General features: G+C 41.2%; 1 protein-coding gene across 2 annotated transcripts in view; it reads right to left on the bottom strand.

The window, feature by feature from the left end:
• Window positions 1–295: 295 nt before the first annotated feature.
• Window positions 296–21,412, bottom strand: part of bcl3 (BCL3 transcription coactivator) — a 28,425-nt gene continuing 7,308 nt past the window's right edge. Inside the window, exons 3-9 of one of the 2 annotated variants that reach the window (XM_061674285.1) lie at window positions 14,679–14,787; window positions 8,432–8,633; window positions 7,684–7,772; window positions 7,474–7,551; window positions 6,819–6,986; window positions 3,477–3,579; window positions 1,906–2,110 (exon numbers count right to left, since the gene is read on the bottom strand). In XM_061674285.1, the coding sequence (XP_061530269.1) occupies window positions 1,992–2,110; window positions 3,477–3,579; window positions 6,819–6,986; window positions 7,474–7,551; window positions 7,684–7,772; window positions 8,432–8,633; window positions 14,679–14,787 (868 nt within the window). In that variant the 3' untranslated portion in view covers window positions 1,906–1,991. Of the gene's footprint in view, window positions 2,111–3,476; window positions 3,580–6,818; window positions 6,987–7,473; window positions 7,552–7,683; window positions 7,773–8,431; window positions 8,634–14,678; window positions 14,788–21,412 lie in introns of both variants that reach the window. The other variant, XM_061674284.1, reaches the window with a different exon arrangement.

Here is a 21,412-nt window from a genome sequence, read left to right on the forward strand (position 1 = left end):
CAGCGACTTAGAACTTGCTTGAGACTTCAACGTTATGACTTGAGACTTGTGACTTGCATATATGTGACTTACTCCCACCTCTGCCAGAAAGTATACGCCCCAGCCTGCTTTCATCACGGGGCTCATTTTTAGCCCCGCACATAAAATCCATCCAGTTGAAAAGGTGAAAGACTTTCAAGCTATAGCTCAACAATTCAGTACTATATTTTTGTGTCTTAGCATGTTATCAGCACTATTCTTCAAACACATTTAGCGTATTTAGAAACAAAACACTACAATGACTTTGAGGGGGAATTAAACTTAACAAAATCAAATTCAATTGAATTAAATGTATCCATCATCACTTGTTGATGTGCACTTTTTCCACCAACAACATGACTGCAAACAGAGAGGAGCTAGTTTACAAAAGTACAATGAGTGTTGCCAAATTCATTATAAATAAATCATGATTTGGTCACTATACAGTCAGTATATAGGGACTTTTCCAACCTTTAATGGTTGCGGCCTACCAGGGGGAGACCCCGGTTTGAGAACCACTGCTGTACTGTACTGTATATTGGCTAAAAAAATAAAAACAAAGCACACAAGTAAATTTGTTAATCTGAGTTTTTAAAAAAAAAATCTTCATTGCTTTTTTGACAAAAGCAGAATAACACACACACACACACACACGCACACACACACACACACACACACACACACAGACACACACTACTGACCAAAAGTTAGGGATACTGGGTAACAGAAATACAGTGGGACTGGAAGAGTCACAGAAAGCCATAGCGGTGGATGTCCTTGAACATTTCCATGTATCAAACTCCTGTTGTGAATCTTGTCATTCAGCTCCCTCATAGAGAACAGCAAGTTGGGCAAAAAAAATAAAAAATACTGAAACATTAAAAAGTTGATATTCAAAAGTTTAGAGAAGCATCAAATTAGGTTCACCTGGGTTATTTTAGGTTCATCTTGAAATTTCACCCAGAAGCCCAATATCCCTAACGTTTTGTGAGTAGTGAGTGTATGTAAAACAAAAAAACAAAAATATACACAACTAATGCAATTTCCATCACTTTTTAAGTACAGGGGGTCTTCGACAGTCCGGATCAACACGGTTTTGAGGTTACGATCAAACAATTTAGTTTTCACAGCAGGATAAGAATAGAAATCGCTGTCTTTGATTGTTTAATTTATGGCCTAAAAGTGTTTGTAATGCAACTATTTACTGTACGGTAGTCATGACATTTAAAGGTCGTGACGCCGCAAAAAACTAGTCGGTTGTGCGACGTCCTAAGAATATAGTCGTACATTGAATTGTGAGTGTGCCAACCGACGAGTTTTCCGAGTTACGAGTGTTTTTTTGCGCTGTGTTGTTAGCCCAAATTTGGGGTATGATCAAACTAGAGGTGCATCGCCGCTAGATGTGCAACAACATCCAGCCAACATCCCATAATTTGAGCAGAGTTGGGGAGTATGCGGTACATGTAACTAAATGACATAATTTAATTACAAAATGTATGTAATTACAATCCATTACATTAATGGGAGAAAATGTGGAATTAAATTACAGTTGCTTTTGGAAATTTTCACGATTATAATTTTAGTTACATTTGAAAAATAGTCACAGAAGCTCAGAACACATTTTTCCTATAATTCTGACTTTATTACTGCGTTCGCATAGGTTAGCGATAGATTAGCGCATTACGTCGCCGCTGTAGGAACTAAACTCAGTCCCAAAGTGCACCCCCTGTACATTGTAGTTGCTTTTTTACTCCTATAAATTCACGCAGCGACCCTTTTTTATTTGCAAGATCCCTGAATCAAAGCTTGGTCATTTTCCCTTCAGTTTTTTTTTTCCTCATAGGACCAAGGGAGAAGACATTTTAAAACCGCCTACACCATTCAGTTTGACTGCATACTGTGGCAGAAGAAAAACACAGCATTTGGGGTCCTGCATACTGTAGTTGCCTGTGTCAATGCATGAGGACTCTTCACTAGTAAAATGGAAAAGTGAGCAAAGGTGGAGTCCTCGGTGAGTGGGGGGCGGTGTGGTGGGAGCCATGTGGTATCGTCGAGGGAGAACAACCACGACTGTGGCTTGGAGATGGGGAACCTAAAATAATACAAATAAAAAATGAAAATTGAAAATGAAAATATTGCATAACATTATTTTGGGGGCTACTGCTCTTGCAATGGAAGTCATTAAATGGGCAAATATTTTTGCTAAAGGGCCACATTTGAAAATCCAAGTATGACGTCAAAAAAGGAAAAGAAAATGAAAAAGGCAAATATGTATGGAAAGTATCTTATTATTTGTAATTAATTTCATTGTAATTAAAATCTGATTAAAAAGAATATGAAAACATTATTTAATTTAAAATGTTTTTTTTAAATGTTATGTGTATTTATTTCTTATTTGGTGATTTTTTTTATTTTAATAAGAAAATAATAATTCATGCCTGTTTAAAAATATAAAATAACATACCATTTTGTATTTGTGATTTTTTTTAATTTATGTAATTATAATTACTTGATCAATTATTTAATGAAATTAGATTTTTTGAAATTATTTCATTTAATAATTTTGACACTGTTGCATTTTATGTAAAATAGTTAAAATAGGGCGGCACGGTGGACGACTGGTTAGCACGTCTGCCTCACAGTTCTGAGGTCTAGGGTTCAATCCCCGACCCCGCCTGTGTGGAGTTTGCATGTTGTCCCCGTGCCTGCGTGGGTTTTCTCTGGGCACTCCGGTTTCCTCCCACATCCCCAAAACATGCATGGTAGGTTAATTGACAACTCTCAATTGCCCATAAGTGTGAATGTGAGTGCGAATGGTTGTTTGTTTATGTGTGCCCTGCAATTGGCTGGCAACCAGTTCAGGGTGTACCCCGCCTCCTGCCCGATGATTGCTGGGATTGGCTCCAGCACTCCCGCGACCCTTGTGAGGATAAGCGGCTCAGAAAATGGATGGATAGATGGATAGTTAAAATAGCCTCTCGCCTGAAGATAGCTGGGATAGGCTCCAGCACGCCCGCGACCCGAGTGAGGATAAGCGGTACAGAAAATGGATGGATGGATAATCAAAACAACTAAGTAAGTAAGTAAGTACGTAAATAAATAAATAAATACTATTGAAATGTTTATTTTATAAAAAAAATATATATATATATTTACAGCAAATCAATTAAATTAGTTAATGAGGTAAATTAATTAAAAAAAGAAAGAAATACACATTAAGTAAGTGATTTGAGGGAAAAAACTGCCAGGCCTCCTTGTTAACAGAATTCAACAGACGTCAATGGCAGTGAATGAGTTGCCACAAATTTTACAGGACTCTTGACAATGCAAACGCTCTGTAGGCCGGATTCAAGAACGGACCGGGTCGTATGTGGACTGCAGGACATACTTTGCACACCCCTGCATTAGATGGTGCAGGTGTACCTAATGTAATGTCTAGTGTACAGTGACGATCTTACTGTTGGTCGTGAAGTTGCTGCTGTGTGGCGACACTGATGTGCTGATGTGTTGATCAGGAACTCGTATGGGCTTTGACCCTCTCCCTCGTAATATATCCGCAATCTGCAAAATATTTCAAACGTGTTCAGTCCTCAAAATGGGACTACAGTGTTACCTTGAGTTACGAGTTGAATTCTGTCCATAACCAAGCTCAAAAGTCAATTTACTCACATTTGAAATAAATGTTCCCCTTTGACACGACTTGAAATGCCATTATTCAATCAGAACCCCGCAAAAATCATCACCATTTTTGTTAAGTGTTTTTAATTAAGAAAAATAGAACCGTATTGTATAAAACATAATAAAAGAAAATGTAATTTAATAAACTAATTTTATAAAGTGTAATGAATGCACATACTGTATTATTCATTAGTCAGATGTGTGCCTTTAAGGGGCGTGGCCTAGGGAGTGATGTAGGGTTGGCCAATTAGTGTGAGCGTCTGGGCATGAGTTGTGGCCTACAGCAGCCTCTTGCTCCTTTGTGTGTTTGGCTGTTTGTCAATAAATACCTGAAAGTGCATTGGCGACTGTGGCTCTCCTTGCCCACATGTGAGGGCATTACAGTAACTAATCAATTGCTCAATTTTTTTCCACTTGAGCGGTGGCATATCTAATACTCATTTGTAACTCAACACAAATTAAATAAAAAACAAACCCAAAAAAAAAAAAAAAAAAAAAAAAAAAAAAACGACAAGCTACAATTTAAAAAACTCTGGGACTTGTATGTCAATATAAGTCTTTGCAAGACTCTCAATAGGCCATAGGTGTGAATATGAGTATGAACCCTACGAATGGCTAGCGATCAGTCCAGGGTGTACAACAGCAAGTATGGATAGCAAAAGGTAATAAGTATGCTGCACCATTCATGTTTGTCCACGAGATGGGAGGATAAACTAATTGGATTCTAACATCATGGCTTGTGTGGAATCCAGCAGATTTTGCAATGTTTTGCTTTTCCCATGACTCGCCTGATGCAGGAAGTAGCATAAGTGGCAGAATTACTCACACTCTGTAGTTAAGTATAAGTACACATACTCGTGTAAAATATACTTTGGGAAAAGTATAAGTATCGATACTGTTTTAACGCCTTTACCGAAGTAAATGTAAAAAAGTGAACTCTGCAAAGCACTTAAGTTAAACACTGAAAATTAATTTACCGTCAATTATATACAATACGTGAGCTTAAAAAAAAACAAAACACTTCTTGGCACATAAAATGGTTTCCCTCTTTTATAACTTACAAAGTGCTAAAACTGAGAAGATGAAAACTCATGGTCAACAATGGGAACAATGTGTTCCCATAGCCTTGCTGAGTTTGTGAACCAACTGACTAACAAAAAATGCTAAATTAGTTAATAATAACGCATCACGGAGGAAGACTGGTTAGCACGTCTGCCTCACAGTTCTGATGACCCGGGTTAAATGTGGTGTGAATGTTGTTTGTTTATATGTGCCCTGCAATTGGCTGGCGACCAGTTCAGGGTGTACCTCGCCTCTCATCCGAAGATAGCTGGGATAGGGTCCAGTATGCCCGCGACCCGAGCGAGGATAAGCGGTTTGGAAAATGGATGGCTGGAGAGTTAATAATAACAACTTGAAAAAATAAACCTTACTTGTATGTGGTTTTTCAAACTAGGCTGAGAATTTATGAACGCCAGAAGTTGGTGGTTTTTAGGCTGGCACAAGACTTACAAATCATTCTAGGAGCTGAAAATATCAAACAATTGTCTTAAATAAAGCCATGTATGGGGAATATCTTGCTTCTCTGAATCTGTTAATGCTCCCAGGTTCATAATCCTCCATGTCGCTGCTGGTTTTGCAGCCTTACGAGTCAATCAATCAGCATCTCAACCACGGTAAACTTTTCCTCTCTCTGGTTACGACTTATGAAGTAACAAGGCTATTTTGACAAAGTAAGGGGTAGAAAATATAGATATCTGTGTTAAAAAGGAGGGAGTAAAAGTAAAAAGTCGTCAGAAAAATTAATTCTCAAGTGAAGTACAGATACTGTAGTATTTGCCCCCATCTTAAATCCTTATTTTTTGGATAGTTTCCCCATTTTAATGTTTAAGATTATCAAACAAATGTAAATATAAGACAAAGATAACCCAAATAAACATAAAATGATGTTTTTGACTGGTGATTGTTATTTATTAAGAAAATTAAAAAATAAAAATTCAAAGCTACCTGGCCCTGTGTGCAAATGTACCCTAAACCATTTAACTGGTTGGGCCACCCTCAGCGGCAACTGCTGAAATCAAGCATTTTCTACAACTGGCAATGAGTCTTTCACAACTCTGTGGAGATATTTTTGGCCCAGTCTTCCTTGTAGAATTGTTTTAAATTCAGCAACACTGAAGGGTTTTCGAGCATGATCGGTCACGCCACAGCATTTCAACCTGATTCAAGTCCAGACTTTGCCTTGGACACTCCAAAACCTTCATTTATTTATATATATATTTTTAAAGCCATTCAGACGTTGAGTTGCGAGTGTGTTTTGTATCATTGACCTGGTGCGGAACCCAAGTGCGCTTCAGCCTGACATCACTAATTGATGGCTGAACATTCTCCTGCAGGATTTTCTGTTAAAGATCAGAATTCATGGTTCCGTTAGTCACAGTCGTCCAGGTCCTGATCAAAGAAACCCAAGACCATCCCACTACCACCACCATGTTTGACTGTTAGTTTGATGTTCTTTTTCTGAAATGCTGTTACATTACGTCAGATGTCATGAGACACATTCATTCATTCATCTTCCATTCCGCTTATCCTCACTAGGGTCACGGGCGTGCACCTTCCAAATCTTCAACTTTCATCTCATCAGTTCATAGAATATTCTCCCAAGTATATTGGGAATCATTCAGATGTTTTTTTGTTTTGTTTTTTTCAAAAGTAAGACAAGCGTTTATGTTCTTTTTGGTTTTCGCCTTGTAACTCTGCCATGGATGCCATTTTTGCCCATTCTCTTCCGTATTGTTGACCTTGACTGAAGCAAGGGAGGCCTGCAGTTCTTCAGATGTTATCCTTTGTGACCTCCTGGAGGAGTCGTGGCTGTGCTATTGGGGTCATTTTTGTAGGGCACCCACTCCAGGGAAGGGTCAAAACTTCCATGTTTTCTCAATTTGTGAATAATTGAGAAGGGGGCAAATACTTTTTCACAGCACTGTACCTACTGTACTTAAGTAAAGTAACAACATATTTCTACTTCCTTACATCCCAGTTCCCACCACTGAAAATGTCTATAACCCTGAGTGTCCCGGGAGTGCCCCAACCCCTGTCAAGGCCTCATTGTTAACGGTTACCTTCTTGTTCTTGGCCAGCATGAGGGGTGTGTCGTTGTGGTAGTTCTTGAGGCTACCGTCGGCACCACTCTTCAGCAGCGCTCGCACCACGTCCGCCTGGCCCCGGGCGCAGGCGCTGTGCAGGGCCGTGTTGCCGCTGTACGACGGCCTGTTCACGTCGCAGCCACCCTGTGTCAAGGGAACACAAGAACAAGTAACATCTACGGTGGGTCCCTCTTATAGCAGGTCTTTTTTTTTTTTTTTTTTTTAAAGCTATCGCTTTTATGGGTCTTTAGAGTTACCAGAATGCCCTTACATGTGGGAAAGGAGAGACAGTTGCAGATGCACTTTCCAGGCATTTGAATGCCAAGAAAACATTAAAAGACAAAGACAATTTGCACACTCACGCAGACACTGATGTGTGTGTGTGTGTGTGTGTGTGCTCAGTGTGTTTCACTGTTTTTTCAGTACAGTAAGTGTGCTGTAAAAACTCATTAAAAAAAAGTTATTCACTTAAAAACGCAACATAGCGGGGGCCACTGTATTACACTTGTATTGGGGTCACGCCGTCAAATATATTGCTATACTAATTTAAATTCATAGTATTACCATATATTGTTGAGGTCAGTTTTTCATCTGGAACTGAGTCACAAGCCTTCCCAGGCAATATCTTTACCTCAATGAGGAAGCGGACCATCTCTGCATTGTTGCTCTCCACCGCAAGAATGAGGGGACTCTGGCCACTCTTGATGTCCTAATTAAGTGGGTGTGGGGTGGTGGCAGTGTGGAGGAAGAACATAACATATCATGGGAAAAGTCACCCATCTGACGCAGGCGGGGGTGAATGTAAACTGTGTGATGAGTCAATGAATGCAACCATGCTGACCATGGTGTTGATGTCAGCTCCCGCTCCCAGCAGCATGGTGGCCAAATCTCTGTGATCACGTAGCACAGCCAGATGGAGGGGACTCAAACCTGGTGTGGGAGTTGAAAGGTGGACATGCAGTGTAAAAAGGTAATGAGAGATGGACCAAAATTGTATGGTAAACCCCCTGACGTAAACAGAGAAAAACCGAGACTAATGGACAACCGCCTAAATTATTTTTACGATTGCCTATATTAATAGTGTATATCATAAATATAACACAAACGATCCTCTACTATAAGGAAACTATAAAAACGTTAACCTTATTTCAAACTCATTTTACATTACCATTAAAAGCAAATGTCTGACTGATTATTTTCTTTTGAAAAAATGCAGGGTGAAAAAATACACATGCAGTAAAGACTATCATTTCTGTTACCAATCCAGGCTCAACTTCGCTGCTCCCTGACATATTAAGATATTAGTACAGCCGAGATATATAATTTCAACATACTTTCGTGACACTAAATATTGCTTTCATATTAGCCAGAGATATGGCATCATCCTGCGGCATTTTAAGGAGGTACAGATTATAGAAAGAGCCCAAAAATACACCTTTCTGAGAATAGGTGAGTTTTTCAGATAATAGTTGAAGAAAGGATGTGTATGGTATTTAGTTTCTTAAAATTATCACCTGGGACTTAAATGAGGGCAATGCTATACTCTACTTCTTAACGTTTCTTTGTGGATCTTAATAGTGCAGCCTTACCCTGAAAGTTTTTCATTTCCAGGCAGGCGGCCGACGAGGGCAATGAGAGAACCACGGACAGACACTCTGGATGGTCGTACTCGCAGCAGAGGTGCAGAGTCGTCTGGCCGTTGCGGTCCAAAGCGGAGGGGTCCGACCCAGCCCTCAGCAGGGCCTCCACCATGTTTACTTGCTGGGTGATCACTGCCAGGTGAAGGGGAGTCTGTCGGAGAGGTGGTAATAAAAATGATTGAAGGTGAATTAAAAGGTCAATTTAACATGACAATTAAATGGAGTCATAACATGTTTGGTAAGTACTGCACATGGAATGGTAACAGACACAATAAAGTAGAGCCAACGCCCGATTGTTACGCCTTAATATGCCAACTGCTACGACTAACTAACCAAAATACAAACCAAAACATTGAGTCATAATTTTTACACAGATATACAATTGCTAATTGGCTATACATGAAGGCCAAAACGAGACTAGAGCAAGTAAAACCTATTGGCATAGACCAGTGTTTCCAAACCTTTATTGTGCTGAGGTACATATTTTACATGAGGAAAAGTAGTTGACCTGAGCACAAAAACAGTATACAGTATATCGAACAACGGAAGATAAGCTCTCGAAAAAAATCAGTGAATGAGTGAATTTGCGAATGGTGGACCACGAATATGTGGTGTTTTACTGAACCAATGACGATCATGACTTAATTTACTCACAAAATGGAACTTAATTATATGCCTTCTGTCATCGAGTGGAAGAGCATTAATTGTTTTGCCTGTCACTATAAGTCCATCCATCCATCCATCCATTTTCTGAGCCGCTTCTCCTCACTAGGGTCGCGGGCGAGCTGGAGCCCATCCCAGTTATCATCGGGCAGGAGGCGGGGTACACCCTGAACTGGTCGCCAGCCAATCGCAGGGCACATAAAAACAAACAACCATTCGCACTCACATTCAAACCTACGGGCAATTTTGAGTTGTCAATTAACTTACCATGCATGTTTTTTGGGATGTGGGAGGAAACCGGAGTGTCCGGAGAAAACCCACGCAGGCACGGGGAGAACATGCAAACTCCACACAGGCGGGGCCGGGGATTGAACCCCGGTCCTCAGAACTGTGAGGCGGACGCTCTAACCAGTCGTCCACCGTGCCTCACTATAAGTCACTGGCATAAATTATGATGATGATGATAATGATCTCTCACAGTACAGTGGTTGGGAAGCGCTGGCATAGACAAACACGACACTAGATGAATCCACTGTTGACCCCTTGAGCAATGCAGGATATTCCCGAGCATGAGGTCAGCGTGTGTCATCCTTCTGACGAACATGTCAACATTGCCAGGCAAGGACACTGGTGTTTAAATAAAGTGATCATTCAGCATAAAGGGAAGTGAACTCTCGGCACATATTTGGACAGATTGGAAGATAAATAGCAACTGAAAAAACACAGTTGCATTTTTGCTTTTTGACTGACTTATTTGAGGTGTGTGTGGAGTTTTAAAACATTGTACTATAGTAAGGACATTTTGCTCTCATATCATATGATATGATATAGGCGGCATGGTGGACGACTGGTTAGCACATCTGCCTCACAATTCTGAGGACCGGGGTTCAAATCCCGGTTCCGCCTGTGTGGAGTTTGCATGTTCTCCCCGTGCCTGTGTGGCTTTTCTCCGGGTTTCAGTTTCCCACATCCCAAAAACATGCATGGTAGGTTGATTGAAGACTCTAAATTGCCCATAGGTGTGAATGTGTGTGCGAATGGTTGTTTGTATGTATGTGCCCTACAATCGGCTGGCGACCAGTTCAGGGTGTACCCCGCCTCTCGCCCGAAAGATAGCTGGGATAAAGCGGTACAGAAAATGGATTGAAGGATGGATGATATGATATACTGAAATGTTCTCATATCATATATTATGATACACGTTCCACGTGTGCGCAATCATGTGTGTGTGAGCGTTTCAGTAGTACGTATCCGAGCATTTCAATAGTTAGTGTGAGAGCGTTTCTTTTCACTGTGAGGGAGCATTTCAGTAGCGTGTGTGAGAGTGTTTCACTTGCGTGTGAGAGAGCGTTTGAGTAGTGTATGTGAAAGTTTTTGAATAGTGTGTGTCAGAACATTTTAGTCGTGCGTGTAAGACCATTTCAGTAATGTGTGCGAAAGCGTTTTTGCAGTTTGAGAGCATTTCAGCAGTGTGTGAAGTGTTTCAGTACTTTCAGTAGTGCGTGAGAAAGCATTTCAGTAGTCTGTTTGAAAATGTTTCAATAGTGGGTATGAGAACGTTTATCTTTGGTGTGTGAGAGCCTTTCAGTTGCCTTTTTGAGTGTTTCAGTAGTGTGGGAAATAGCCTCAGTAAATAGATGACTGTTTTAGTAGTATGTGTGAGAGTGTTTCAGAGGTGAATGTAAGAGCGTTTCAGTAGTGAGTGTGAGAGCATATCAGTAATCCGTGTGGTTGCATTTCTGTCGTGAATGGGAGAGACATTCAGCAGTGTATGAGAATGTTTCAGCAGTGTGTGTGAGAGTTTTAGCGGTATTTGTGAGTGTTTCAGGAGGAGGTGTGAGAATGTTTCGGTAGTATAATAGTTGAAACCCAGATTTGAACCTAGAAACTCTGAACTGTGAGGGGACGTGCTAACTACTATAGCTCACCATACTCAATGCTGCCTTTAAAAAAATAATAATAATAAATTACCCATCATGCTCAAAGTTAAAGATGACTGACATCTGTTTTCACGATACGGCCTTTCAGTAAAACAATCAATTTAAAAGACAGCCTTTATGGACTCCATCTAATTGCCCCATTGTCCATCAGTTTCCCTGAATCTTGTGACTCACTCACGCACGCACGCACACACACATACGCATAGGCGCACACACACACACACACACACACACACACGCACCCACACACACACACATACACACATATCATAGTATATGTCAAAAACGGACATCCTGACCTTATCAAACAGGAACTGACCCATCCCCTCTCCATATTTAGGCTTTTAAGTAAGACCTTCCTGTAAAAAGCCTCGAGCGTGACTAAAACAAAACCGGAGCATCGCTAAGAGGAAGCGCGCGTGTTTGTCCGTGTGTGTGTACCAACAGCACAAACAAGGAAGAGCAGGAAGGCAGGATAGCAAGGGAAAATCCCTCATCTTTCCCTACGTACTCTGGCATTCCTCGGAGATGAGTGGACCGTGAAAAGCGGCCCAAGGCCTTGATGCCACGCCAAACAGACAACTGCAAAGAGCCCTTGCTTTCCTGCTTGCACACAAATACAGCTATTTTTTTTGGGGTGATTGTGTCAAGTCGGTTCATGACAACAGTGGTAGATAAAAGTGGTAGAGAGGCACTATGAGAGAACGAAAGAGAGAGAGAGAGAGAGAGAGAGAGAGAGAGAGAGAGAGAGAGAGAGAGAGAGAGAGAGAGAGAGATGCAAGAAGGGAAAGTCCCCGTGAACCACCCTGTGAACCTCAGGTATGTTACGAAACAACCTCGCGCAAGATGAGGAGGGGTTGGATAAGGGGGGTCACGTGACTTCTCGGAATGAGAATATCAAAGTACACACAAACACACAGATGCTTGGTGTGAGCATGTATGTGCACACCATGTAAAACATGAAGCAAGTGTCCATTTGTTGTTTGTTTGTTTTTTTTGTGTACAGTGTTCACCTGCTATATCACGTTTCACCTAGATACGGTGGCGCGCAAAGGGGAGGGGAGTTGTGTCTTTTAGGGTATGTGGTTTTGAGACTTTTTGTGGGGATACTCATGATAGACATGCCTACCCAATTTGATCTAAGTGAGATTTAAATTTGGTAGACATTGGACTAAATCTCTAGTGAAGTAACGTGAGAGCTTCAAACCAAAATGGCAGACTTCCTATGTCTTTTGGGGCATGGGTTCTTGACACTTTTTAATGGGTCTACTCACGATAGACGCCTACTAAATTGCAGGTGTCCCTAATATTGTAGTAATTGCATTCTTAGGTGCATGCTGATCAACCCTGAAGGATTTAATTACACATTGTGTGTGCGTGTTCATGCGTGTGTGCGCACGTGGGTGCGAGTATCAAACGACTGTCATATTGTCGTCATTCAGGGGCAATCGAGCACTTGCAGTGTTGTTCATGAAGGGCACTGATAGTGACACTGTCAAAATTCTCCATGCACTCCAACCACAGAAACACAGTAAGGGGCAGTAGTAATGGAAATATTATCTTGTTCTTCTAGCGGTTCTGTAATATAACACACATTGTGACTTGGCATAAATGGGGGGAAGTTGGCAGGAAAGCAAACATGCAAGACTTTTTTTTTTTTTTGGCAGAGGGAGGGTGTAAGGTAAAACAATTGTTTAAGTGCAGACAGACAGGATATCACAAAACATGAGATGAGAAAAAGATAGAGCCGGTGTTATTTCTGGTAATTGGGACACCTCGGTGCGGTGAATCCCCCCCGAGCATGAAGCTCTGCATGCCTCAGGTGACTTTAAGAACCCTTGACACTAATTAGTTTTTCTTAATAACAACTAGAACAAACTTGTCCATATGTCATGTGCAGCATGTCATGCACTGTCTGGAATAAACGTCAAGTAAAGAAACACGCCTCCGGTAAGCCGTTTGAGCATTTATTCGATGTCCTAGACGAGGTCCACGTACTTGTCCGTTCTTTGGCCTCACGAGTACGACAATTTAGCACACTAGTGCACTGAATTGTCTCTCACTAATAAGGACAAAGCGTACTAGTAGTACATGGACCTAAAACTGGATATCAAGGATATGGAATAAATGCTCAAACGGCTTCCCATATTCGCCACCAATCATGAAACTAACAACATGGACTGAAAAACTTTATTTAACAGTAGTAGGATTTTGTACAAGAAGTGCACTATGGTATTTTGGGGGGCAGCACTTTCAAAAAACTGTAGGATTTTTTAATTAAAGTGTACAGACCCCCAGACAGGACATGGAAACAATTTAAACATTGTGACCACAATATAGATAATAACATGTCCACAAAATAAAAATTTATGGCCACAATGTATGTAGAAGGTGTGTAAAATAAAAGAACATGTTGGACATATACAGTAGGTAAGGAAATGAAGCATGTTTGTTTGTTGTAAACTGTAATGTACTTTAGCTTCTAGAGAAGGTCCTGTCCAGGAATTATATTAATATTATTAACTTATATTTTTTCCTGTCCACAAATTATCATTTCGTGGGCATGTTACAGCATATCCTACTATATTGTGATATATTTACATGTTTTTCCTCCGCATGTTTTGTCTGGGACTTCATAAAAATGTGCACTTGTAATGAGCAGAAAACTGACATATTTTCAGGGTCGCTCGCTTCGTTTTAGAATTTGTACGAAAAGTGCAATATGGCTAGTAGAAAAAAGACATTGTTGGGTAAGTTACTTGAACAAGCTTGATTTAATAGAAAACTGTCATATTTCATGTGTTAAATGCTTCATTTGTTTTATAAGATTTGGTGCAAAAGTGCACCGCTACTGGTAGAAAATATACATATTTTTAAGTTTTTGGTTCATTAGCAAGAGCTTTATTTTATAGGATTCGTATTAAAAAAAAAAAAAAAAAAAAAAAAAGTTACCCCATTTTTGGTAGAAAATGGCCCCAAATAGTTTGGGGCCATTGCTTGAAAACGCTGTTTATTTGATAAGATTTTGAATTAAAAGTGCATTATTAGAAAATGCACACATTTGGATAGTTTTTTTGGTTATTTGCACCTTGATTCTACTAATGCAGGAGTTGGGAGCCACACTTCTCTGTCTTTCGCAAGATGGTAAATCCCTAAATAAAATCCCTTCTGCGATGGAGGCTGGGGAAGAGGTGAGCATCGATGAAATAAAATAAAATACAGGAACACGCGCACGATTTTGCACGCCGTGCTTGTAATTTGGCTTGTGGCGAGTACGGGTGGTTCGAAATAAAAAAGGTGAATTCCGCTGAATAATCACGAGCCACGAGAGTATGTGCGATCAAAAACACAAGCGAGCAGGAAACAGCACCACTTCCTCTTTCATTCTTTTCCATGTCTGCCTCATTAGCAGGGCGAGGCAGGGGAATGTGGTTTACCTGCTAAACAGACACAAGTTGCATCATGTTGCTCTGATGGATGCTTTGATAATCTCGAAGAGTCTTTAAAATCCACAGTCAATGGCGAACAATGTTAATGACAATGTGTGCATAATGGGCAGCAATAGGAATGGTGTAATGCGTTGGTGGTTTTACCTGTCGGAGGTTGTTGTAGAGGTCGAGGCTTCTGTCTGCGAAACTGAGCTGATGGATGATTTGGCGTACGATGGCCAGCTCCCCTTGCACCACTGCTATATGTAGAGCTCTGTAAAAAAAGAGCACAATTGGACATCCATATGTACTGTATTTACACGCTACTGAAAACGGAATATTTGGCTTTCAGGTGAAATTTTAAGATGAACCTAAAGTGAGTGTCATCAGCAGTTTGCAACAGAGAGACTGGAAGAGTCACAAAAAGGCACACAAGTGGAAATCCTTGGAAATTTTCATGGCTCCAACACCTGTTTTGATTGCCGTTCAGCTCCTTATGAGAGAACAGCAAGCAATGCAAAAAGTACAATCTGATGACTCATTTTATTTTCTTAAATTGCTCAATATTAAAAAGGTTAAATTATTAAGGATCCTGTTTACAAGATTTGACAAAAGTGGAAATTTTCTATTGCCTATTTTCACATTAGGCGGCACGGTGGATGACTGGTTCGCACATCCGCCTCACAGTTCTGAGGACCCGGTTTCAAATCTGGCCGCGCCTGTGTGGAGTTTGCATGTTCTCCCCGTGCCTGCGTGGGTTTACTCCGGTTTCCTCCCACATCCCAAAACACATGCACAGTAGGTTAATTGACGACTCTAAATTGCCCGTAGGTACGAATGTGAATGCGAATGGGTGTTTGTTTTTTGTGCCCTGCGATTGGCTGGCGACCAGTTCAGGGTGTAGCCCGCCTAGCTGGGATAGGCTCCAGCATACCTGCGACCCCAGTGAGGATAAACAGTGTAGAAAATGGATGGATGGATGGATTTTCACATTATCTGTAAAGTAAAAGATGTCTTTCTATTATTTGTGTGGACGTTGACACAAGTTAATTATTGAAAAGAAAACAGTTTCAAAACTTGTTTGGTACCAGGAGAAATTAAACAAATCGGGGGAGGGGAAAAACAATGAGCAAGACTTGTTTTGATTATTTTAAATTAGCTTTTTGCTTGAGAGAAGCGGGAAAAAAACGATTGAATTTGGAAATAGAATTTTTTTTTTTTAAGGCCATATGGCAGAACCCAAACACAACACTGCGAGGAAATTAAAGGGCCAGTCAGTATTACTTACACAATTTCAGTTCACACAGTGATGACTTGAAACAGATTTCCGATGCTAATGCAGTTGTTTGCGGTGTGTTTTTTTTAGCTTTAATTTTAGAGGAAAACCGACAAAGGCGCACACCTGTTGAGAACCGCACTGCCGTCATCTTGCTTTTTTATTTTCATGCGCCATTAGCTTCCAGTAAGAGTCACGCTGCGGGGTTTACATCACTTCCTGCCGCCGCTAATGATGGCTGCATTGTGCTTGGGGCCACGTGGCATGGAATCCAACGATTTTAGCATGAGAAGGGGCTTTTCTTGCCAGACATTGTGCAACAGGAAACCGTCGCCGTTTCTCGAGAAGACGTTCCAGGCACCCTTTGCACAGGACGTGCCAGGGCATTGTTAAATGTTGATGAGAGCGCCTTTGTGGAGAGATAGAAAGAAAATGCGGTAACAGATAGGAAGCGTCGTGAAGATGTGAAGTGAGAAAAAGCAGAACATGTATGCGAAAGTGTGCAGCTGCTACTCATTCCTGTAAGTGAGCTCATTACAGCTGACGACGTGTGTCAACAAATGCCTCTGCTTGCCATCAGCTGTAACTTGCCTTACAGTATTATGCATTTATTTCACCACAATTTAAAACACTTCCCAGGTGTCTTGGTAACACGCTTGTGACATGCTGTTGTCAGAATACCCCAAGGATCGTGAATAACAGACGTAATTTTACATTTGGGCCAAACACAAGATGCTAACACTGCAATCTCACTGCCGATAGAGACTCTATTGCATTGGATGGATGCAGCCTTTTGCAAACATAAAGTTGCAATATATTGAATGCAACCCCTTTGTAATTACCTTGATTTCTGCATAAATTGTTCATAAAATGTAATCTGATGTTCATCTAAGACAAAAAAAAATACTAATAGCACACTAACCACAATATGTTCCCATGTTTTTATTGAACACAACAGGTCAACATTCAGAGTGCAGGGTGGGAAAATGTATGGGAAGTTTTGGATTGAATAACTGGCTGAGCCTTTGGCAGAAATAACCAACCGCATCAAGCAAACCTGTAGTTGCAGATCAGTCTTGCAAAATATTTTGGACCATTCCTCTTTACAAAACTGTATGGCCACTCCTCGGGAGAGGAATAGCACTGCTGAATTTTAGCCATTTATGTATAGACAATCTGTTTTACCATAGACTGATGGATATCAAGGCTCTTAGAGATACTTTTGTGACCCTTTCCAACTTCATTCAAATGAACAATTGTTAAATCTATCGGCAGTAAATCATCTCTTTTCTGCAAGGCATGGTTCACATTAGGCAATGGTTCTTGAGAATAGTAAACTCAAAACTGGGCTGGTGTTTTTTTAAAAAAAATTTTTTTTATAAGGCTTGAAACAGCGGCTCAGTTGGTAGCGCGGCTCGCATCCTGACTATGACTGTCCGCTCTTGAAGTGTCCTTGGGCAAGACACTGAAACCTAAATTGCTCCCAGTTGGCCTGTCAGAGCCTTTGATGCCAGCAGCCGGTCATTGGTGAGTGAATGTGCGTGTGAATGTGAGCGCTTCGGTCTAGCTAAAGTGCTTTATAAGTGCACTCCATTTCCCATTTTTAGCATTTAACCAACAACCACAATTCTCCTCACATTGAACATCCATCTAAGTTGGCTGAGGAGCCGAGGGATTGAGATACTTCTCCCATAGGGCACTGTGAATATTTATGTTTGTTCAATTAAAACATACAAATATATAACTGTATGCAGAGCCAACGGAACCAGGGGGGCACAGGTGGCATGCACTCCCCACCCACATACACACCTTTTGGCCTGCATTTGATGTGCCCAGGTGCTCTTTTTATCACATATGTTTTTAAGATTTCACACCCCTTATTTATTGCGCTGGGCGGTGCCTATCTGAGCATATGTTGCTTATCAGTAGCATAATTACATGTATCAACCCATCAAAGTGTTGTGTATTTAATTGTTGAACATGGTGGCCCTCTTTGTTGAACGTACCCCCTGCGCCCTGTGCCCCCCAACCCCCCAGGTTGTTCTGCCGTCTCTGACTATAAGTGAAGTATGAGTTCAAGTAGACCGTATTTGTCTATTGTCGGTCAGATCAAATTTTAAGATCAATTTATGTAGTAGGCAGTTAATTCCAAAGGGTTCACATACTTTTCTCTTGCAACTGTATATAATTTTAATGTCATTATAGTTATATCAGCATTATCTTTGTAGATTATGCAGGTGTACCTAATGCAGGTATCAACTGTCTGTGTGCAGTCTCAAATCACGCCTATTCTCTTCACTACCTCCACCAATTTGTCTCCTTTTCTCATAAGGTGAAACTGCATCGAGTTCCTGGAAGTGGGGCAGACAACACGGCCACATGCAGATAAGTTGCAGCAGATGCACTGCCGCGACACAAAATACATCAATGTATGAAGTATGAGTTTGCATTTAAAGTCATAGTATCTCAAAAGACTTCAGATCAGTGAGCATCAAAAGCAAAGTTGGGCAAACCTATGTGCTCAAGGGCCACATTTGATTTTTAAAGTGGACATATGGGCTAGGTCATGGGGTTAAAAAAACAACAACAACTGATTTTCATTTTTTAATAATAGCATAATAATTTCTGCAATTTTGATTATTTCTTTATGTCCGATTAAAATAATAAATTATAATTAAAGAATCAGGGCGGCACGGTGGGCGACTGGTGAGAGCGTCTGCCTCACAGTTCTGAGGACCGGGGTTCAATCCCCGGTCCTCAGAACTGTGAGGCAGATTTCCGATGTGTGGAGTTTGCATGTTCTCCCCGTGCCTGCGTGAGTTTTCTCCGGGCACTCCGGTTTCCTCCCACATCCCCAAAAACATGCATGGAAGGTGAATTGAAGACTCTAAATTGCCCATAGGTGTGAATGTGAGTGCAAATGGTTGTTTGTTTATGTGCCCTGCGATTGGCTGGCAACCAGTTCAGGGTGTACCCCGCCTCCTGCCCGATGATAGCTGGGATAGGCTCCAGCACGCCCGCGACCCTAGTGAGGATAAGCGGCTCAGAAAGAAATTAAGGAATCAACTACTTTTTAAAAATGTGTCATTAAAATAATTTATTAATCAGGAAATAATAATGTATCCTATTTTATTATTGAAAATAAATGTAATTCTAATTAATGAACCAATTATTTACTGAAATATTTCTTTAAAAAATGTCAAAATGTATCTGTTAAATATATGAAATATTTTAATTTTAATCCTAAAATAGAACATAATCAAAGTTTTTATTGTATTAGTTATAATCCATCCACCCGCCCGTCCATTCTCAACACTGCTTATCCTGGTCAGGGTCACGGGACGCTGGAGCCCATCCCAGCTGGCTTTGGGAAAAAGGCGGACTACACCCTGAACTGGTCGCCAGTCAGTCGCAGGGCACATATAGACAAGGACAACCATTTGCAGTCACATTCACACCATCACGGAGTGGGAACTGAACCCACGCTGCCTGCACCTAAGTCAGGCGAGTGTACCACTACACCATCAGTGACCCTAGTTATAATCAATTTAGGTAACCAATTACTTAAATTTCAAATGTCCATGTAACGTGTAAAATACAGTGGCTGAAATAAGTATTTAACACGTCACCATTATTCTCATTAAATATCTTTCCAAAGGTGCTATTGACATGAAACTTTCACCATATGTTGGGAACAACCCGAGTAATCCATACATACAAAGAAAGTAGAATAAATGAGCTCAGAAAATTAAGGTGTGTGTAATAATGTGAAATGACACAGGGAAAAAGTATTGAACACCCCAAATGGTATTTATTTAATACTTAGTACAAAAGCCTTTGTTTGCAAAGATGCCTCCTGTATGGAGAAACTAGTCGCATGCATTGCTAGGGTGTGATTTTGCCCCATTCCTCCACACACGCAGTCTTCAAATCTTGAAGGTTCCATGGGCTTCTTTTATGGACCTTGAGTTTCAGTTCTTTCCATAGATATTTGACTGGGTTCAAGTCAGGTGATTGGCTGGGCCATTCTAGCAGTTTGAGTTTGTTTTCTTTGAAATCAATTGAGAGTTTCCTTGGCAGTATGTTGCCCTGCGATTGGCTGGCAACCAGTTCAGGGTGTACCCCGCCTCCTGCCCGATGACAGCTGGGATAGGCTCCAGCACGCCCGCGACCCTAGTGAGGAGAAGCGGCTCAGAAAATGGATGGATGGATGGATGGATGGCAGTGTGTTTTGGCTCATTATCTTGCTGAAATGTCCACCCTCGTTTAATTTTCATCATCCTCGTAGATGGCAGCAGATTTTTGTCAAGAATGTCTTGGTACATTTGCCCATTCATCCTTCCATCAATAATGTGAAGTTTACCAGTACCATTTGCTGAAAAGCAGCCCCACACCATCATGTTCTCACCTCCGAACTTCATTGTTAGTATAGTGTTTTTAGGGTGATGTGCAGTTACATTTCTCCTCCAAACGTGGTGTGTAATATGGCCTCCAAAGAGTTCAATTTTGCTCTCATCCGACCAGACTATATTCCAGTATTTAACTGGCTTGTCCAAATGTTGTTCAGCAAACTTTAAACAAGCTTTGACATGCTTTTGTTTTCAACAATGGGGCCTTGCCTGGTGAGCGTGCATACAGGCCATGGCGGAGGAGTGCATTACTCACTGTTTTCCTTGTGACAACAGTACCTGCTAATTCCAGGTCTTTTTGAAGCTCTCCACAGGTGGTCCTTGGCTCTTGGACAACTCTTCTGATTATTATTTGCACTCCTCTGTCAGAAATCTTGCAAGGAGCACCTGATCGAGGCAAATTTATGGTAGCATGATTGTCTTTCCACTTACGTATTATGGCCCCAACCGTGCTCACTGGAACATTCAGAAGCTTAGACATGCGCCTGTAACCAATGCCATCGTTATGTTTTGCAACAGTTACTTTGCGATGGCCTTGAGACAGCTCTCTGCTCTTCCCCATCATGCGATGTGTCTTGACTCATACCTTGGCAATGTGACCTTTTTGGAGGCCATCAATTCGGACTGAACCAGCTGATATTCATTTGCACTGACATGGGGCTGGATTGCTGTTTGATTATTGATAGATTTTAAGTGTTGTCTTGGTTTTCCATGCCATTTTGGACCTCCCTTTCCATCCATCCATCCATTTTCTGAGCCGCTTCTCCTCACTAGGGTCGCGGGCGTGCTGGAGCCTATCCCAGCTGTCATCGGGCAGGAGGCGGGGTACACCCAGGACTGGTTGCCAGCCAATCGCAGGGCACATACAAACAAACAACCATTCGCACTCACAGTTACACCTACGGGCAATTTAGATTCACCAATTAATGCATGTTTTTGGGATGTGGGAGGAAACCGGAGTGCCCGGAGAAAACCCACGCAGGCCCGGGGAGAAAATGCAAACTCCACTCAGGCGGGGCCGGGGATTGAACCCGGGTCCACAGAACTGTGAGGCTGACGCTCTAACCAGTCGGTCACCGTGCCGCCCGACCTCCCTTTCTTCATGTGTTAAATATTTATTTCACCCCCTGTAATTATCTCACTAAAGCATAATTCATGACAAATTTAATTATAATTAATGAACCAATTGTTTAATACAATAAATAAAATGGTTG

This window comes from Phycodurus eques, chromosome 4 (genome assembly GCF_024500275.1).
Source record: "Phycodurus eques isolate BA_2022a chromosome 4, UOR_Pequ_1.1, whole genome shotgun sequence".
Classification (NCBI taxonomy): domain Eukaryota; kingdom Metazoa; phylum Chordata; class Actinopteri; order Syngnathiformes; family Syngnathidae; genus Phycodurus; species Phycodurus eques.